This window comes from Lonchura striata, chromosome 4 (assembly GCF_046129695.1).
Source record: "Lonchura striata isolate bLonStr1 chromosome 4, bLonStr1.mat, whole genome shotgun sequence".
NCBI classification, from domain to species: domain Eukaryota; kingdom Metazoa; phylum Chordata; class Aves; order Passeriformes; family Estrildidae; genus Lonchura; species Lonchura striata.
In genome coordinates this window covers 52,122,299-52,143,799 of record NC_134606.1, presented here as the reverse complement: position 1 = coordinate 52,143,799, position 21,501 = coordinate 52,122,299, and the positions used below count along the sequence as shown (strand labels likewise).

Genomic DNA, 21,501 nt, shown 5'->3' with positions numbered 1-21,501 from the left:
CCAAAAGTGTTTGTGGTGTTTTGTGCAACAGAGATGCAAATGTGCTTTATTGTAATAGCTTTTAGATATCAGAAGTTTGGATTATTTTTCCCAAACAAAGAAATCCCAAGGCTTAGAAAGGACAGCTGCTAAGGCTCAAACAAGTTTGTTTTACAGTCAGGACAAACTAAAATCCCTTAAAGGTTAATTACAAGTGAATTTAAAATACTGTTAGTCTGAGTTGTGTATAATGTAGTGGCAGGAGGGAAACTTTTGCTAGCATTTCCAGAAAAGATGTAAATGAAGTGGAATTCTATAACCTTATCTTAAAAAGGAACAGGATAGACTCTATTATCTTCATTGCAGAGGAGAATATTCTTTAAAATCCAGTCAATACTTTCCCCTCCCCCCACTTTATCCTTATTTCCTTCTAAAGAATTTTCAAGATATATTAAAAATGTGCTGTCACTCTTCTAGAAATAATTCAGCTCTAAGTCTGGGATGAACCATTGTGTTATAAAGGAAAAATAATTTGCAAGAGCAGAATTGTCATCCAAAAGTGACTAAAAAGATTTATTGGAAATTTGAGGCCAATCTCACTTGATCATGGATCTAATAATCACATTTCATTCTACTGCTTACATCTGAGATTACGAACACCAAACAGAAAGACCTGTATTTTATCCGTTTAAACTTCTCGTCACTTTTCATGGCTGTTTTCTTGTGAATACATTATCTTTCTGCAGTGTACTCATGGTTGGTTTGGGGAGCATTTAAAGATGACAAAGACAAAAAAAAGTTGTATTTTGGCAGTGAGCAGAACATCACAGTGAAAGAAATGCAAATTTTAACCTTATTCCTTACCCTCTGCAACAGAGAATTTGCATGCTATGGTTGCTCGGTCTTCATCAGCACCCTGAAGCTCAGAAAGGATTTGAGGAGCAGCCAACAGCATATTCTCAAAATGAACAAGAAATAATAGCTTATATTCCAAAGCTACATAGAAGCTGCCTAATATGCATTTATAGAGTCTCAGGCATTTTGACCCTTGATTCAGCTGTGTATCCTGCTTTGGATGTGGATTAGTACAAATAGGGACGATGACTTTCTGGAATGCATTAATAAATCCATTAGTACTCTCTTCATTACTACTGTATGGGGAAAAGCTGAGACTCCTATGGATTAGATTTTTTCTCTGCCATCTGATCAGACTCTGTTCCTGACCTTTTGGCTGGAATATAGAATAAATCTGAATATTCTTCCAGGGAACCTGTGCTTCATCTGGTGGTGAATTGTACAGGCTCCAAAAGAGAGTAAGATAAAAAAGATTTCTGTGGAAGACTGTATTTGCCTTCAACAGAAATCACAGGAAAGCACATTTGTCCTGACTGTATGGAGCTCTCTTGGTGACAAAGTCCTCGGAGCATTTTCAAAGCACAGGGCAGATGCACAGGGTAACAAACTGTTTAGTCTCCATCCCACACTGGAGATATCAGTCAAGAGAGGTTTTCTTCCCCAGACTCATATTCAGATAAATAGCATGGAGGCATTACGTTACATGGATAATATGTGGAAAACATCCAGGAGCACTGATATTGAAATTATGTCAGCCTTGAAGAGGACATCCAGCGGAATGATGCTGAGGTGTGTGACTGGCCCATGGGACCATGATTCTGGGACCAGGGTTCAGATCTAATTTTTGTTCACTCAACATCATCTTAGTCAAATGCCACTACTTTTCTGGAAGGAGCCTGGTAGTTTCTAAATGACAGAAGATTAAAAGAACCGTGGAATTAGACACATCTGATTATTTAAAGGGATCCTACACACTATTTATGCACAGGATTTAGCATTTTAAAAAAACTAGTCTTAAGAGTTAGTCTGCCTTTTTTTAACCACCAATTTAAGTGGGAGCAAAATTGGACTGCTATCCAAGTCTCTAGAGATCCTATGCTAGGATTTTTTCAGTTTGGCTCATCTGTTCACAGATGAGGGTTGTTGTGGCGCGGCAGCGGTGGTGATGTGTTGTGATTCACTATTAGAAGAACATGGGAGAAATAAAGAAAATTCTCACTTTCATATCAGTAGTTAAATCTCAGTAGTCCTTTTTTTTTGTGTGCTTTTATTTATTCCTGCATCTGTTTTAACTTGCTCTTATTTATAGATTTTTTTTTTTTGTTTCCTTTCTATATTACAGCAACTAGTAGTTATTTAAAGACCTCCTATTGTTTCCATTTTAGAGAGAACTCATTTTAGGGACACATTTGTTACCATGGCCATTTAAATTCTGCTTTGCTGGAAATGCTTGTACAAGCTGATAGCCTAGATGTAAATTATTTATTTCCAATTGAATTGGTATTGCTTTTTATTAAAAACATAATAGCATACTAACCACAAAATTACGTTTTTTATTTTCTTTATATGCTTGCCAAACTAGCAAGAGATTTTACTCTAAAAGATTGCTTTTTTGTTACTGGCGATTGGCCCACCAGCTTTGAAAATTCAGAAACTTTGCATTTCCAAAAAAGACCAAGATAAGCTAGAGAGTTAAATATAATGCTGAGTGCATGCCAGCATGAGCTATACATGTTGTTTATATATATATATATGTCTACATATATATATATAATGGTGAAGTACTTCAAGTTATCGTATTGATATTCTTCATATTCTCTTTGTGCAATGCTTAAAATAATGTGATCAGTTTTACTCCTTTAGCTGGTGGAGATGCAGTTGCTAATAACATCTGCTACATGATTATAAGGATGAACTAATATTTGGACAACTTCTGTTTAAATGTAGCTTATAGTTTGAATCAATATTTTAGAAACATTATTACTGAACTTCTGCTCTTCCATTGTTAAATTTGCAATGGAGCTATACAGGTCCATCTGGGTTTGGCATTTCTACAGGGCATGACTGAGGATTTTATAGGCACAGCAATATTTTTATTTCTCTACTTGATGACTAACTAATATCCCTTGATCATATTGGCAGTAGACTAAATAGCAGCTTGTAATTACAACCAAGCAAGGAGGTTGTAGTAAATTAAATTGCAACAGAGTTTTGAATGCCAAGATAGCATTCATGTGTGTGTGTGTGCATATATATATATATATATATATATATATATATATATATATATGTGTGTGTGTGTATATATATATATATATATATAAAATATATATATATATTCATATATATATTCATATATATATATATTCATATATATATATATATGAATATGTGGGGTTTTTAACATAGATGGGGCAAAACAAAACTTGGATATTTTAGGTTCAGGAAAGGAACTCAACCAGGATCTCACATATGTGTGAACTATAGCTTTTAATCAATTGGTAAGATAGATACAGTTGAAAAATTTGGAACATTAGGAAAAGGATTAAATAGAGCTGTTACTGAGAGGGGAAAAAAGCTTAAGAAAACACATAGACCTCAGTCTTGTGGTTTTGACTAATGAACTCTTCTGCTGGAGACAACAAAATGGCTTCTTGGCTGAGAAATATTTGACTATCATAGATGATATTTTTCATATTGCCTAGGCTTTACTTTGTGTATCTACTGCAGAAATTATATTTCTATTCAAAGAGTAATCCAATCAGTCTGATTCAGAGGTGGACTCTCAACTCAGGTACTGATTTTCTAGAAAAAGCTGCCTCTGAGATATTGTCCCTTTTCCATCAGCTAACTCTCTGTGTATTAACTAGTCTCTAAGTGTGCAGGAGTCTATTTGAGCATAATTAAGTGTATATTGTCCCAGTCCAGCACACACAATTCTTATAAGTTTATCATGGAAGAAAGAGACACCCAGGCAACTTCAGTCAGGCTGTTGTAACAAATGTGATGCAGTGTTAAGAGAGATTTTCATCCTTTAGTCTGTTTGTTTGGCAGTATTAACATTCGGTCCTGTGGAGCTGAATGTTCCATGCTGTTTTCTTCCTCTTCATGTTTCAATAACCATTTTCATAAAAAGCATGTCTCCCACTTCATGGCATTACAGGGAGTGGTTATTGAGACTCTGAAAGTGTGCCTGGAAATTTAGACATTTTCATTCAATTTCTATAATTCATTTTGACTTGTTTATATTTTTAAAAGTCAGAGCATGTAACAGTGGGAACACTTTATCCTAAGCCAAAACACTTTGAAAGCTCTGTGTGGGAATATTCTCTCTCCCATATTTTTCTGCATGAAGGAATTCAGAAGGGCTCACAAGCAACAAAGCCTCAGCAGCAACAGCATGAGTAGGCCCTGGGAAAACACACTTGTATGTTCCAGATCTCTGTCTCTTAATAAAAATAATGCTCTGATTTTAGGAGTCGGTGGTTCTCAGCACTCATGACTGCTGCTGTCCTTTGGCTTCAAAGTCAATCTCTACATCAGCCTGCATGTGTAACTCCATACCTCACACTGTAAATATTCCCATTGAGATCAATAGGTGTGTTTGCAAAGTAAAATATTACTCACTGTAAGAGCCATATGATGTGAGACAGCAGGTATGGCACTTAAATATGTTTTTATATTTTACGTTAATATATTCTCACATGTGGGTTTCTTGTTTTGGCCTCCACCTGTTTTGTGTGCAGAATAGTCCTGCAGAAGAAATAATTGTACAATTCAGTATTAGATATTCATATATAAACACATATTGGTTTTTACTATCCCATTACTCATTTACATGTGTAAATGCAAGTTAACTGTTTGTGTAACTTTGTCAGTGAAAAATTGACTATTTCAAAATTTTGCCTTGGGTGTGTTCTGGGAAATAACACAAGTTCATGCTATTTTTTCATTCAAGCTCTCCAGCCTGTTAGAAACACAGGATAACCACTTGACTGACTCACAGGGTAACTCTTCAACATTATGGACCTAATGATTTTTAATTTCTTTGATATTTATTGATTGTATCAACATTGTTCATCATAAACACCATTATATTAATGTGGATGTCACTGGCATTGTACTTAGGGCTATCTACTTTAACTAATAGGACCTTTAGTTAGTTTTAAGGTGTTACATTTTGCACAGTCAACTTTGTGTCTTTCTTAAGGGGGTGAGGAGAGTAAATGTGTAGAAATTATTCACTGAATTTTGAAAGCATTCTGCTATTTATAAGACCAGCTTGGGGACAAGAGGAAGGTTGTTTTTCTTCTAAAGAAAAAGAAAGTTTTATGTGAGACCCAGAAGAAACTTCTTTTTTCCTTGGACAAGTTAATGCACATAATGGTATTCAGTTGTCTTCAAACGTTGACAACAAGCCTGAGCTGTTACTTCAAATTTTCCCTGTATAAAGCAAAGATAGTATTATTCATGGAGCTGTTGTGTTAGACCTTTAAGAGTGCTTATCTCCTTGGGTGGTCATGTTAATTCCATAGCTAGAATCAGTTTTTAGTGTTTTTGAGAAGATCCAATGATGAGTTTCATTTCTAAGGGAAAATTCCTTTCTGGATAGAGTGGACAGGACAGTCTTCCAGTTTAGACCACGAGACACCTCAAAGGAGATAGACTTTGTGATTTTGATCAATTTTAGATCTGGATTACTCAATATGAAAAATGTACCCATATTTTCCTTGATTGGACCTGCTGTGTTTCAGCTCCCAGTACTTCGAAATCAAAATAGACCGTGTGCACTGAACCGCTCTCACTCCCAATATCGCTGTGTTTTCTTACAGCCTGTGACCTGATGAACCAAGGCATCCTGGCCCTTGTCAGCTCCATTGGCTGCACGTCAGCAGGATCCCTGCAGTCCCTGGCCGATGCCATGCACATCCCTCACCTCTTCATCCAGCGCTCCACAGCAGGAACGCCAAGGAGCGGCTGCGGGCTCACCAGGAGCAACCGCAATGACGACTACACACTCTCCGTGAGGCCCCCTGTCTACTTAAATGATGTCATCTTGAGAGTGGTCACAGAATATGCCTGGCAAAAATTCATTATTTTTTATGATAGTGACTATGGTAAGTATTTATTTATCAGGGTAATTTTTGTCAAATCCATAATCCTGTTGAAAATTGTCATGTTGCAGCTTTATAGTCTTCCAATAGATTATGTTTTGCCTGTGAACATTTATGGTTCTGGCACCATTTCACAGCACCTCAGAGAAATCTATTTCTAAAATCCATCAACATTTAAAAGTTTATTTGATAATGTGTTTGTTAGAGTTAGCTGATAAATCAAGAACTTATGTATTTTTCTATTCTACCCATGGTTACAAAGCATAAAAGTTTTTAGCACGCTTTCTTGTGTTTTTGGACAGTACAAACATAAAATGACAATTCAAGATGCAACATATAAGATTTGCATTCTGTAGATTTGTTTATTGTGTGGTGAATATCTTCAGTTTGTTGGCATATTCTTTCTGGCCAAATCCAAAGTGATGGTGAATGTAGGTCAGAGGTTTGGCAAGAACAAGGTGCTAGTCATAAATATAAAACATGTAGAAAGAAGTTCTTGAGAGTGAAGAAGTTGAGGGGGAGGAGGGCTTGGACAAGACAACATTCCCTCTGTTTTGAGTTCATTCAGTGTTCCTGAAAGGTGCTGAATTGGTGGTTTTTGTGTGATAGAGTAAGTGTTACACAGATGGCGGTGTCACAAGACTGCACCATCCTGCCTAGTGAATCAGCCAATTTTGGTCCAGATATTTTCTACAGCTGACAGGAGAACTGGGAAGATTTCTTCAGTAGGCTGCTTTGTCCTAACAAATCTACCAACCTTTATTTCTGTGAAAAATTGCTTTGCAACCAGACCTGTTTTCTTCAGATGCATCCAATATTCATAAGTAATCATGACTGGCCTGGATGAACATTTTAAAACTTATGTTCAAAGTTTAATCTTTGCTCACTTTAATGCTCACTTCAGCGATTTACTGTGCATAATATCTGGTTCATTCCGGTCAGGTGTTATTGATTTTTGTTCCCTTCCTACATAATAAATTCTTAAATTAGAAGACTAGAAAGTGAAGAATAGGAGAATTCTTCTCTATAACAAAGCAGCACCTGAAAGCACCAGCCATGGGATAGGGAACACACAAACAAAGACCCCTCAAAAATAAATAAACAAAAAAATCTAAAAATCTCACAGCAGAGTATTTTTGTTCAGAAATTATGAGTTTATGTATTTAACTGCCAGGTACTTATAAACTATAAACTTTTAATTTAAGTGGTATCTTTTTTTTGCATGGATTTTTGAGTTTAAAGGCCTCAAGCAAATTTTGTAATTAATATATTTGAATAATTATATTTGGAAATACTAGGTTTAAGTTATTCAAGTTTCATTATTTAATTTAAAAATACAGTACAGACACCATGCTATTTTATCCTTGATAACTGGGTAAGAACTTCATCATGGTGTGACTTACATAACACAGATGCTTGCCAGCAAGGAATTAGTTTCAGAGCAATAGCTCATTCAGTGACGACACATCCTCAGATGTGTCCTGTGGCAAATATTTAGTCTCTGTACCAGCCTCTCTGGCATTCTGAATTCAGCAGTCAACAAGTAATGCCATACTAACAGAGAAAGCCTGGTAATCTGACTCTGATTAGTAATCACCCTCACAAACATCAGGAAAAGACACAAAAAAACCCCAACATTTGGCATTTAGTACTGAGCAGTCTGTCCGCTTTCTAACCATCTGTGTGGCTTGGGCATTTTGGTGGGGGGGGGGGGGTAGGTTTTTTTTTGGGGGGCAAGGGGTGTGCATAGTTTGGGATTAATACCTTGGAGAAAATTATTTTAAATGTAACCTGTTTTTTAAATTAGCCTGTAACTCAGAGTAGAGCTATTAGCTGTGCGATGGTATGTTTCTTTAGACTGTATCAAGTTGAATCCTTGATTTCAACAGCCATTCCAGGGCAGCAAGCAATTTCTGTATTCTTCTTTTGCTTCCTACAATTTCTTTGTAAAATTTTATGTCGCTGATTTCATTGATAGTTTTCCTCTCCATTTTTAATAACAAACAGAAAAGAACTTTCAGATCACCATCTCTAACCTGAGGGCTCTCACTCTTTCCTTTGATCACTGGCTCTCCATTTCTTCTTCTTCTTGTTCATGTTGGAATGCCCTTCTAATTCTTTGCTACCCTGTTTCAGGTGGAACCATTACATTTGGCACTGTGTTTTGCCTGTTCACAATCCTTCCCAGATTTTGATCTATGACAGCAGTTTTTCACAGACACATGGTGAACATTTTTTGATTAGTAGCCCCTAGAGAGTAATCTTGCCAGATTGTTATAAATATTAACAAATTATATCACTTTCTTCCCTTTTCCTGCTATTTTATTGATAAACTGAAGGCATTTGTCATATGTTATCTTCCTAGATTCTCTATTGATGAAAGAAGAACTAGCACAGAGAGAGGGACACAATTAATGGCATGAAAAGAGGAACTGGAATCACTTTTTTAGTGGATTACAGAGTGGATAAGGCCATCCTTTGAGCGGAAGGTTGGGCAGTGTGATGTCCTGAAATGCCATCCAACTTTAATTATTTCTTGATTCTGTGGTGTTTGAGAAAGCCATTCTTTTGATGGGTATCTAGATGTGAAATATTTTTACAAAATAAAATTATTCAAGCATCAGTTTGAATTTTTAAAAAGAGAGTTGGCCCAAGAACTCCAGAAGACTCTGAGGAAGGGAACATTGCCTTTAGCTTCTATGCCTATTTTAGAAAGAAGTCAATACTGGGCATGCAGATATGGAGTGGAGGTCCAGGAATAGTCCATCTTTTTGGTCAGCATCAGTGCAGCTAAGGTTGATTGCAATTTCCCCTGGAAGATCCCAGTCCTGTACCTCAGCTTTTCTGAGAGGTTCTGCAGCAGTGAGACTTATTTATTTTCTCAGCTTATACAGACCTAAAATAAAATTCCTGCTAAAAGCTTTGCTTGGTGTAACTACTTGCAGTAGTTACTATTAGACATTTTAATAGAACATTTAGTATTAAACATTAAAGTAGGTGGGAGTTCGATACCTGCATTAGAATTGATTTCATATTAGGAAGAGATTATTGATATGCTATGCACAGCTGTCTGCAAAACTGACACCTGTGCAAGCAGCAATTTCTTGCCCTGGTGATACTTTTTCATGTGCAGCAATCATTCCTTCTCAAGGTGTGTATCATAACATGAAGTAGGGTCTCCATAGCAGAAAATGACACTTCACAAATGTGGGAACTCAAAATGTCTCTCAGACATTTTTGGAAGTTCCAAGCCGTAGTCAAATGCAGTCTGAACCCCCAGCAAGCAGCTGAATTTAGCTGTGATTTCGAGTTTGAACCATAAAATGAATTACCAATTTTGAAAGTAGAACAAGCAGTCACAAAGTGCTAGATAATATAGTAAATGTAGTCACAAAGTAGAAAGAAATATTTTTTAGTAGTGTACAGGGGGGTTTTAGTGCATATACAAGGGAGTTTTTACTTTGTACATAGGAGTCAAAAGTTCTAAGATGGAAGAAAGTGGGCTAAACCCATCCTTCTTCTTTCTTCTTCCTTACCTCCATGTTCTTAGTAATGTTAACACTCACAGATTAATTTAGAATAGAAAAACACTTAGTAACATAAATAATAAGTATTAGAAAATAATTATAAACATGTTATACGTAATATATCTTATAAAAGATAGCAACAGCCCTAAGCAGAGAGAAAGGAAAAAAAAAACACCAAACAGTCAAAGTGTCAAGAGTGTGTGCCTCTCTACCTAGGCCGCTGACCAAAGAGCCACAGCCCAAAAACTTAATCTATTAAATAACTAACAATAAATCATCTTAAGACCAAACAAGAAGAAGCTGCAGAGTTTTTCTTTAGAAACACAAGTTAGAAGAAAAACTTTACCACCACACGAGAACCCAAACCAAACCCAAGGTTCTCACACACAAAAAATGGGAATATAGATTCTGGTGTGTGTTCATTTTTTTTTTTTTTTTCATTGTTGCCATATTTTTCTAAGATAGAAAATGTGGAAGCACTAATAGACTGATTCCAGCAACCAGAAGAATTTCACTACTTTCCAATAAATTATTTTGTATAGTCATTTAATTTAATTATTTGAAACAAAATACTTTAGTTGCATTAGTGAAATTATTTCCAGCAATAATTCTGCTCTGTGGAAGAAAATAGGACATTCATATTTAAAATAAATTTTCCTACAGTAAAATTGGGTTCTCATTCAAAGTACATACTGCACTAAACCAGTTGCCTTGCACCTTTATTATAAGCTGCAAGCCTATATGTGTCAATTTATCAAAATCAAAGGTTTTAAATCCTATCAATAGAATTGCTTTTGAATTTTATCTTGCAGTCCATCATACGTTGCTTTTCATTATCAGAGAATTTTTATATTGGAAATGTTTTCTGCAAAGCTAAGAATAATTTCCCCTATGCTATCCTACTTAAATATCTCAAATTCTGATTTTGAATATAAGTAGATGAGATTATTCAGATTTACTGTTTTAACACTACTGTACTAACATCTACGTCCTAGAAACTTCAAGTCTACTTAAAGATTCTTTACTGACAAGGAAAGTTAAATCTTCAAAAGAAGCAATTCTTTCATTAAGTCATGGCTAACTGGATGTTGAAAAAGTGAGGTAGAAATAAGTTTCTGAAATAATTGACATCTAAGTTTTCGAATTATGTTTCTTTTTCAATAAATTTGAAGTTAGACTGACTATTTTTAAACAAAATAAAGGACACCTTGATAATTGTAAAAATCCTTATTTTCCTACTGCTGACTTCATTATGCTAAAAAAGACTCCAGAAAAGCCATAGTCTTTTCTAAATGGTAGACCCTCCCCAGATGTAGCAAGCACATTTCTCTCTCTCTCTCAGGATTTTTCATAGAGGTTCACAGAGAGAAAGAAAGAGAAAACAATTTCTATTTCTGCTCCTTGTTTTTCCCATGTGGAATGTGTTTGGAGAATTGTTTACCTGGGGTGATTGCTTGATTGGATTCTGGTGAGGATTGTTTGAGCCTGATGGCCAATCCAACCCACCTGTGTCTGGACTCTCCAGAAGAAGGTTACAATTTATGAGTTAGATATGGTAGAGAAAGTAGGTATGTAGTTTAGTATCTTCCTATAAATAGTATATTAATGTATTATAGCATAGTTATAATAAAGAAATTGTTCAGTCTTCTGAACTGGAGTCGGACATCATCATTTCTTTCCACTGGGTTCGCCTGCATTTACAATACCCAGTAACAAATGTAAGGCCAACATACAGTAGGAATTAATGAGTGGGATGTAAGAAAAAAGAATGTTTTAAAGTAGGCAGGCTTAGGTGATATGCGGTGTATTTAATTTACTAGAATTGTACCTTTAGTGTATAAATTCAGATGAAGTTTTGAAAATCAGAACAAGTTGTCTTTTCCCCCATCCTTGCACTCCTCAGGCATGATCTAGAGCAAACTCCCAATGCTGTCAGTCCCCTTGTATTCGGTGTGTTTTGCTCCTTCTGGTAAAACAAGATAGGGCCTGTCCAGGATTCGACATCTGATTTTGTTTAGGAAAATTGAATACATGGATATTAAAAGCATTTAAGAACAATTCTGCACTTCTTCAAAGACTGTTAAAGAGAGTCTTCATGCAGAGATAAAGAGTAGGCAGCATGAAATGCAGCAGAATTATGCAGTAGACTGATGCCTTTCTTAAACTGCTATTAAAATTACTATCCACACAGTGTATAGAAGCCAAATCATTTAAGCACCAAATTATCTCCTACTTGCTTCATTCTTGACTGCTCAGCTCAATGTGTAGGATCACTGTGCAGAGGGTGTTTGTGCATCTCCTTCTCACAAGCGGATGTAGAGACAGGGAAGCTCCTCCTCTTGTTTCAATTCCTCCTTAGGAGCATCAGCACCCTTTCAGTGAAGGCACTTTAGACTGGACACTGTAAATGTTTGACTTATCCCTTTGGAAATTGCCAAGTTTGGATTTATAAAAAGAACCACTGCCATCTGTAAACATTTTGAGCAAGTTTGCCAAGTTATTAATCTTTATGGTTTCAAGTTCAAAGCGAGCAAAATGCAGTTGGAAACAGCAAATCCTACCTGATCCACAGACTGGCACCTGACAGTGGCCAATCCTCAACATGAAAAAGATGGACATATTTCATGGAATTTGAGACCACAACGTGTGAGCCCAGGCCATATAGGTAGAATGATTGAGCTGCAATCCCAGCATACTGTTGGGTTTTATCTCTTTGGTGTATCAACAAGGGACAAGCTTTTGCAATTTGTGTTTTACTCTTGGGGACTTTACAACTCACTGTATTTTCCAGGAAAAAATTTAGATACTTTTCTGTAGTACTAAATTCTTTATGAAGAAATGGGTCAATCACTGCAAGAACATAGTTGTGAATTTCATGCAGTTTACAGTGTAGGTATCTCTGCATTTCTAAGATGAAAGACAGAAAGTCGAGCTGTTTGGAAACATTTATTTTTAATGTTTTGCTGCTGCTAAAGTAGAGAGAAAGAATCTGCAATCTTCTTTTTGAAAAGCTGAGGGAATAAGATTTTTTTTGTGGAGAATTAACTTTATCTCCATCCAAATTATTTTATTGTGATGATGTTAACATTTTAAAACCCTTCTGTAATTTGTATTAAAAGAAAAAAATTCTTAATCCCACTTCCCTTTCCCAAATTTTGGCCTAACCTTGTGTATTTCATCTCAGCATGCTTTTGATATGCAGCCATCACTGGAGATCTACGAAATTTTTACTGATTCCAGAGCTAAAATAACTTTCCTTACAGTTTTTTGACCTTCCAACTAATACTGCAAATATTTGGCAATGGATATTTGCCATTCTCTTAGGTATTAATTTAATTTTAACTTTTGTGAAGAAGAGAAAAAAAGCAAGCATTAAGGCTATTAAGGGGATTTGCTCTATGAAGCTTCTGTAGGAAGCAGAGGTTGAAGAAGTAATTCTCAAGACTTGGCTGGAGCAGAAGGGAGGACGTTAGCAGTAAGGAAGACTTGAGTGGATATCTGTCTTTAAAAATTTCCTCATGGATCTTCCTTCTTGCTCCTTTATCATATACAAAGGTTCCACATTATTTCTGCACAAGGAAAGGATGAAGGCAGTGGTGTGAGGTACCTGGCCAGTAGAAGGTGTCTCAGTTTGAGAGAGAATTTTGGAGAAAGAGACAAAATAAAATATAATCTTAAGGAGACAGCAGTGACATTTGAATTACTGAGGAGTTCAGCCTAAGTAAACAAGTCTTAAACTATGAAGATAAAAGAGCATTATCCCCATCCCTACCCCAGAAAGGCAGTGGTTTTCAAATAAATTGAGGGTAATTCTATAAAATTTGAGTGCTGTTCTTGGAAGATCCCAACAAAACAGGGATTATACATGGAATCTGAAAGGCTGAGCTGCTTGTAGAAAGGCCACCTCCTGCATTTTAAGAGGGGTAATATTCTGAGATGATGTCCAAATGTATATATGGGTCCCAAATTCCCAGCATTTCCTTTAAAACCTGTATAAAATAAGTGATCCCATGGATCACTTTACTGCACACACATTTTCCAGAAATAAGTATGATGACCACTGACATAGATGTGCTTGAAACTATAACATTTTCTAATAGTTTTAAGTTTTAATGCAAGTTTAATAAAGGCTCATAAAAGAATCATGCTCTCTTTAATCGATTGCAAATGCTTATAATTACCCTGAGGCTGTTTTCAACTGCTTGATGACTATAATATTCTCAAGTCTGTCTCCAGACAGTCTTAAAACTGTTTATTACTCATCTGGCTCTTTGCCAGCTTCCCATACTCATTTGCTTCACTGTGCCTCAATAAACATGTAATTAATTCAAGCTAATTACTGAACTTTTTTTTTCCATTAGTATTTATTACGTCATTCAGATAAGGAAAGGAGCATTAATTTTCATGTGTGTAACTTCAGTGTGTCAGGTGAGCACTTCTGTCACTACTTGCATTTGCTGATTGACTTTACCACTGCAAATTGAGTATATAATTTGGGTGAGCCTAAAATAGTTCAAGTTCTGAATTTTTCTATAAAGTTTCTCTAGTAGAAAAGTGGACATGCTTCTACTTTTCAGCCACAGAACTCTTGGAGGAATGTATTGCAGGAACTATAAGGGAATATATAAGAAGATAAGAGAGTGTCATTCCCTCATGTTGCAGTCCTTAGGGAGGGGATGGGGAAAGCATTCAAAGGTTTTGCCTGACAGTCCTGTCTTGTGTTAGCAAGCTGGGGCCAAAATAACACAGTAGGTGTTCTCCTAGTATCTGTGCAGTGGGAAAACTCTGTAAACAAGGTGTTATTTTGCGGTTTTGCAGAGATAAGAGATTTTGTTTGAATATGCAACCTGAATCAGAAGAACAGTGATTTATTTAAAGAATAATTGAATACCTATACTGATAGTTGCCACTGTTTGCTAAGTATTTTTCAACTCTCAAGACATTGTTCTGTCTTCTCAGAAGTATTAAGTTTGTAAGTTTATACTTTGGCAGAAAAATAAATTAACAGTAACCAAATGCAGAAACTATTGAGAAAAGTAATTTTTGCACATTGAATTGAAGAAATTATATCAGCATTGGGAAAAAAGCATGAGTTTGGCATAATAACATTGTAAATTTCAATTAATCATAAACTGAAAAGAAAAATTATCTCTAAGAGTTTTAACCATTCAAGAAGAAGGAATCAGAGAGACAGGAAAGAGCTAGAAAGTATTTATAGCAGTATTCCTAAATCTTAGTTTATCAGCTTCACTTTCATAGCTTATGTTCTTCACAGTTCACTCATAAAATATTCCTCTTTCTATACTGTAAACTTTTAATCTGGCAATGTTCTTTAGGAAGACATTGATGCAGAGGCAGAGAACAGTTTGCCTTAAGGAACTTTGTAACACACATGCAATCATGGAATGGCTTGGCTTGGAAGGGGCCTTAAGAACCATTTCATTCCAATGACCTGCCATGGGCAGGGACACCTCCATTAAACCAGGTTTCTCAGAACCTCATCCAACCTGACCTTGAACACCTCCGGGGATGAGAAAACGACAGCTGTGGGAACTTATGGCAGTGCTTTATCACCTTCATAGTCAAGAATGTTTTCCTAATATAATCCAAATCATCCCTCTTTGCTTTTTAACTCATTACTCCTTCTCCTATCCTTATAGTTCCTGGGGCAGAGTCCCTCTTTGTCTCCTCTGTAGCCCCCCTTAAGGTACTGGAACGTTATGAGGTCTTCACACAAACTTCTCAGCCTGTCAAATATTCTCAAATTATTCACTGCAAGGACATTCTCTTTGTTGTTTTTTACTCCATCTCCCTGGAAGGGGATGCACAGTTCCTCATGCTTATCAGAACCAGCAGGGAGTAGCAGTGACTTACAGGGAGAGCTGGTGAATTATACAGACAGGCTTATAAAAAAAATATATATATATATGTGTGTGTAGTTGCTATTTAATAAAGACTTTTATCTACACAGAAATATAAAGATCTGTCATACAGGATTTGCACATAATTTTTAAACTTTGGCATGATTTGAAGGCACTATGCAGGGAAAATTCATTTCTTTGCAAGAGGTTGTTTCACTCAAAGACAACCCATAGAAGCCTTTTGGAAATCTCTAAAGCAAACTGTAGTCAAAAGGGAATTGAATGAAGAGATAGAAAGCAGGTTATAAAGTACATGGATAGAATATATTGCCATGTCAGCCTTCACAAGTGATCACAATCTGACTTCCTTTCTATTTTTTAAGGAGCTACAGTAACAGCAGATACTCTGAAGGATTAGTTCTAGCTTCATTCTTATTTATCTTTTGTATTCTTTGCTTTTTTTCTTCCTTCTTTCCAGTCAAAAAAAAAGGAAAAAAGAAACTCAAAGGAAGTATCTTGTGTCAACTCTCAGTAAGGTTCAAAACCAAAGTCTTGTAGGATTTAAAAACTGCAAATGTTGCTATCTTTCTCCTAACACAGCTTCAGCGGCTCAAGACTATCTGTATTGATTTTGTTTATTTAAAGAAGAACTTCTAATAACTCAAAATGTGACAAAAAAGTAGCTAATGCGAATGACATTTGAACAAACCTTTAAAAGAGGAATAAACACTACTAGTGCCAAAATATTTCATATCAAACAACAAAATTTTAAAAAACTGAAATCACCTACTTATATTTTAATTTGAAATGGAAATATCTTCAGAAAAGAAAAAAGTATAAAAGTGTATTTTTTTATTTTTTTTCAGTTCATTGATACTAAAAAAAAATGGAGACAATTTGTTGTCTTCTTTTTATGTTGTAAAATTTCAGAAGATTGCAAATAAGGGGGGGAAAGACCCCAGTCGTTTGTGCCATTTACAAATGTTCCATTTCTCATAAGATATATGTCCACTTCTTAGGTTGCAGAAATTCTTATAAATGAGATTTTGTATGTAATTAAACATTTGGGCATGAATTTACTTTCCATGAGTTTGAACTACTTCTATATTCTCTCAACTTAGATCATCCAGCTAAAATTGCTCAGGTAACTGGTCCTTCTTAGCTCCCAAATGATAATATGAAAGAGCTGGATGATTATTTTTTAAATTAATTTTTATTTGGAAGTACAACAAATCATATATAAGATAATTAATGAGAGGAAATCCCATTGTTGTTAAAGTAAAAGGAAGGACTGTTACTCAATCATCCTGCTAAATTGTTGTTTTCCTCTGTTTGGATCTCAACCATGTTAATAGTGATCAACACATGCATGGGAATGCAAACACTTTACAGAAGTCTTTGTGTTACACAGAGCTGGGGCACCATCAGAGTCCAGCTGAAGCTGCACACCTCCCTCCTGTACAGTGCATTACTACAGTTAATAGTTGCTGTCATGTTAGCCAGTGATGTGGAAGAAAGAATCACTGTGGTAAATTGTAAAGCTGTTCTTGATAAGAATTTGAACAGTGTTATTGGTTATACAATGGCTTTTCTCATCATCTGTACAAATAAAGTGGTCTTTTGTGCAAATCAGCCAGTGAATATTTATGACAGGCACATTCACCTTTACCACCACAGCTGAATCAGTTGGTATTTATCAGCCAAATACTCAGAGGAGAATGTTGTCAGATCTGAAATGCCATCTGAGGGAGGATGAGCTAATGACTGTAAGCCAGGCTTGAGATAACCGAAGTGCGCAGCAAATGCCTTGTCATTTAGGTGGAACACAATGTTACAGGTGGATGGATTAATTTATTACCATTAGTGAATAGTGCCATCTTTCTCATCTCCTGATAATAATGTGATCTGAAAAAAAAATTATGAACTTTGCATCTACTTGTAGATATTTCTTTTTAATAAGGTTGTAAGAGGTACTTAGCTTATGAGTTATATAATATTTGCTGTTCATTTTATTCATGTTATAAAATCTTCACTGCATATGCATCCTGGTATACGAGATGCCTGAAAACCAGCATATTTTGTTCTAGGATGCCCTAATTATTAGGCTTTCTCCAAAATGGATTATGGAACTTGCTCCCTCTGTATAAAATCAGAGATGGCAAAGGAAAGTTATGGGAGATCAGAGTGAACAAAAAAGTGAAATGAGATCTGGTCCCATGATTAAACAAAACCTTGTGAAAGAATCACAGAATGCACTGAGTTAGAAGAGACTCACAGCTCATTCAAGTCCCCCTCCTGGCCCTGCTCTGAACAACCCCACAAGTCACAGCATGTGCCTGAACTTTTCCAGTAAATGGTTCTTATAGTTTATGTTAGGTGAGGTCTGAGTCTTCCTGCCAGGCTGCTCATTTAAGAAGATTTAGACCTATAGTCTGTGAAGGGCACTTTTCCTGAATATGCTCTGTATTTAAGATACTCACATGTTTCTTGCACTTTCTTCAGTATCATAAAGACTGTTAAGTGAGAAGAAGGTGTGTGAGCTCATGCTTCATTTTCTAAATTCTTTCTTAGGTCAGAATGCACAATAGCTGACACAATAATGACAAGTTTGGTGAAGCTGTCACCTGAATTCAGATCTGAGCTGGAGCAGTGTTACACTGAGTACCTGCAATTGAATATATCAACCAGGTCTGCAGAGCTGGGCCTTGAGCTTTCCTCTGCAGGCTGCTCTGCATGTGTGTCTCAGCTGTGACTGCAGCCAGGCTGGTGTGCCCAGTGCTGGACCAGCTGTGCACCACCAGTGCAGGCCATAAGACCTCCCTGTAGACCTCTGCCTTGTGGCATGGTTATGTATGCTCAGAAAGGACATTTTCAACAGAGGCCTTGATAAATTTTGCTTGCTTTGTTTATTAGCATTTCCGAGCCAACTTCATGGTCTCTTCAGTTGAGAGCAGTTTTGGTTGTAAGGGGAATGTTTGGAAATGTTTCTTATAAATTTCCAGCCTGGTTTAAATCTATAGGTGACGGTGAATACAGAGGGGTACTCTGTTCTTGTGCACATGTGTGTAGTCTGGAAGTGATGGCTGTTCAGTAAAAATAGGAAATGCAATACTAAACAATAATGGTATTAAGCTGGTAGAGGAGATAACAACTTTGGCCTTAGCATTATCTGTCTCTACATGCTAACTTTGGCTTTGATCACTAAGGAGAATAATTAATACTGATGATAATGGGGAAAGTCTTCTGAATTTCTGGCAATGAATGTGACTCATCTGATTTAAATAGAAAGTAGAAATGTGACTTCTGCCTGGGCAACAGGTTGGTTGGCTAACAAATTCAGGGCAGGAAACACCTGTGTTCCAGACATGAACAGTCTTGTGTCTCCTTAGCAAAGCCATCTGTGCCACAGGTTGCTTGCCAGATTTTTCTGCAGAAGGAGTTTATCTATTAGAAAGATGATTCCACAGTTGGGTGTGGATATGTGCCACTTGCAGACAATCCACGCAGGAAGGATAATGCTGCCCATTCACTGGCAGCATCTGTTCTTTGGCATACGCTATGAATATGATCGCTGCTAGTGACTCGCTGCTGAAATATTGGAAGTGCCATCATGCTTTAAATAGCATTTAAATTGCAGGGTGGTTTAATGTGCTTTCTGTTGTTTCACAGCAGCAGTTGAGTACCACCAATACCTCCATTCTGCTAAGGGTAAGCCGAGGTATAACCAGAGTTTGTATTTATCTCCTGCCCACATCTCTGTGTTGTACCAATGCCAAAGACAGAAGTAATAAAGAAGTGGGAATCCTGGTTTGGTACATTTTCCATTAGAATAGTGGTATTTTTCTAATAGCATATCATACAGATGCAATAGAGTTGGCACAGTCACCTAATAAATGTAGAGAAAAATACTGGATCTCTTTTGTCCCATCATTTAGTGAAGAATCAACATAATTCTTTCATTTTTTATATGCAAATCTTCATGGCAAAGAAAATTATTTGAACCTATAATCTGGCTTCTGTGTCAATACGGGTTATGTAGAATATCAGTCAATAACTCCAGTGTGTTTATAAATTCAGGTCAAGTGAAATTATGTTCTTGTTTTGACTAAGGAGCAATTAAACTTTGTTTAGAGGTTCCTGCTTACCATGTTCTGGTGTCAGAAAATATATTGATTTATGAGACAGACTTTAAGTCTTTAAAAAGGCTTTCATAGCATGAGTAAATTTTCTGCCTGATATTTTGACAGCATATTTAGAGCCCATCTACATGTGTTCCTTTTGCTTCAGTGATTTTGACTTCAGCCAGTCAGCTTTACCCATTATTTGATTAAATTAGTCTGGATCCTGAGTAATCCTCAGAGTGTGTGAACCTCAGGAACTTTAGAATGAAGGGGTTAAAGTAGAAACAAGTTATTTTATCATTTGCATAAAACTAGGCATATATGTAGCACTTCAAATAATCTTGTTGGTATTTAAAGTGCCAAAAATTTCTAACATCTCTGATTAGATTGAATCTAATTTTCCTGATTTAGATATTAAATACATGCTGTAATTAGTATCTGATTCTCTTATGGAACTTTATTTTTAGGGCATGCATGTATTTTATTCATGGTTAAACTATCCTACAAGTGTTTAGTAATACTGATATTTTGGCAGCGTCTAGAGAGTGAGGTCTCGGTGATGAATCTCTAAATTAGCCTAAATACCTAAAAATACCATTTCTTTCCAGTTCATGGTATTTTGGAGCTCTAGACAGAAGACCTATCCTGCTGATTGTGATGGACTTCCAGGACTAACCCTGTTGAATTACTCTTGTGTACTGTTTGATTAGAAGTTATTGCATAGCTATTTCTTCATCATTTGAAGCATCTCAGTAAACTGGTGCTGGAGGAGGACAGCTGTCTGTAATATTCTCTAGTTAGTTGATCTCTGCTGCTGATGCAGGCAGAGCTTTTTTTATCCTGTGTAGAGTGAACCCTGTTTTCCTATTATTGCTGTTTGTGGCACCCCACTATAAAAAGAGCAGGGAGCAGGGAAAGTCAGTAGATCAGGACAAACGATCTGAGTAGTCAAGTTGTGAAAGTCTAATTGGAAGATGTCTCATGAAGACACATGATAAGCCTGTAGCTTCAGGTCTGACCATTCCCCTGGAAAATGAGTGATTGAGACAAGCAAAGAAGGGACTTTGAGGAATTCTGAGGAATTCCCTCAGAGACTGGATCTAAGACTATGCATCTAGGAGTGACCAGGTTGAGTATTCTAATGGGAGAAATATTTTCTGGTGATTTTAACCACAGCTGTCCTCCTAAACCTGAGGAACCTTTATTTTTTTAAAGAAATGTTTATTTAGAAACTGTTTATGCATGTTTGCTGATTTCCTTTCTTTTTCTCTTTTCCCTTTCCTGTAGTATGTTTTTCAGCTAGTCTCTGTTGTGTTGGTTCTAGAGCTGTTTCTTTCTCCCTTAATCAAGAGCAGAAGGGTGTGTGGGAGGCTTGCATGTTGGTAGGGAAGGAAGGATGTCCTGCTGAGTGTCCTCTGGAGCAGCAGGTCAGAGCAACTGCTGGAGGGAAGAATCACCTTAGGCAACCGTTGGCTTAGCTCTGAAACCAGATTGAGAACCTGCAGTGGTGACTAGAGGTCAAACACTGAGGACTCAGTGAGGCTGAAGGGATTTTCTTGAGGTCCAGAAGGCCCTGATCTGACTTGTGAAGTCATTGAATGATTTTAATTTTTAAGCATAAACTTTGGAGTTTTAGTTAAAACCATAAAAAGAGCAAAGGAAAGGAAAAGTCAAGCATGCTTGTGGAATTCAGTACTGGAAAAAGCCCTTCCAAAGGCTTGGGCGAGCTAGAGGCAGCATACCAAAGTGAAGAGTACCCAGAGGTTTCAGTTTGATAGACTATAAATATATTACAAGCCAGGTAGTAAACTCAGTCAACATTTTGCTGATCAAGTCTTCCTTTCTAAGTCATTCTTAAAGAAGGGTTTACCCAGATTGAGCCAGAAAGCTCTACAGGAGCAGTGTGCTGGGGAAAATTTACTAAACTGAACCAGTGGTATCAGATGAGACAAGGCAGTATCACTGCAACAATTGTATGGATTTTGTGTTGTTTTTGAAGAAAATAAATAGTTGTGAAATTTAGAGCAACATCAAGACTTTTTTA

General features: G+C 36.5%; 1 protein-coding gene across 3 annotated transcripts in view; it reads left to right on the top strand.

Moving 5' to 3' along the window:
- Positions 1 to 21,501, top strand: part of GRID2 (glutamate ionotropic receptor delta type subunit 2) — a 680,704-nt gene that overhangs the window by 388,984 nt on the left and 270,219 nt on the right. For all 3 annotated transcript variants that reach the window (XR_004148251.2, XM_021550296.3, XM_021550297.3), the window contains exon 3: positions 5,667 to 5,951. Coding sequence is in view for 2 of the 3 variants with exons in the window: in XM_021550296.3 (XP_021405971.2) it covers positions 5,667 to 5,951 (285 nt within the window). In the remaining variant the exon portion in view is untranslated. The remainder of the gene's footprint in view (positions 1 to 5,666; positions 5,952 to 21,501) is intronic.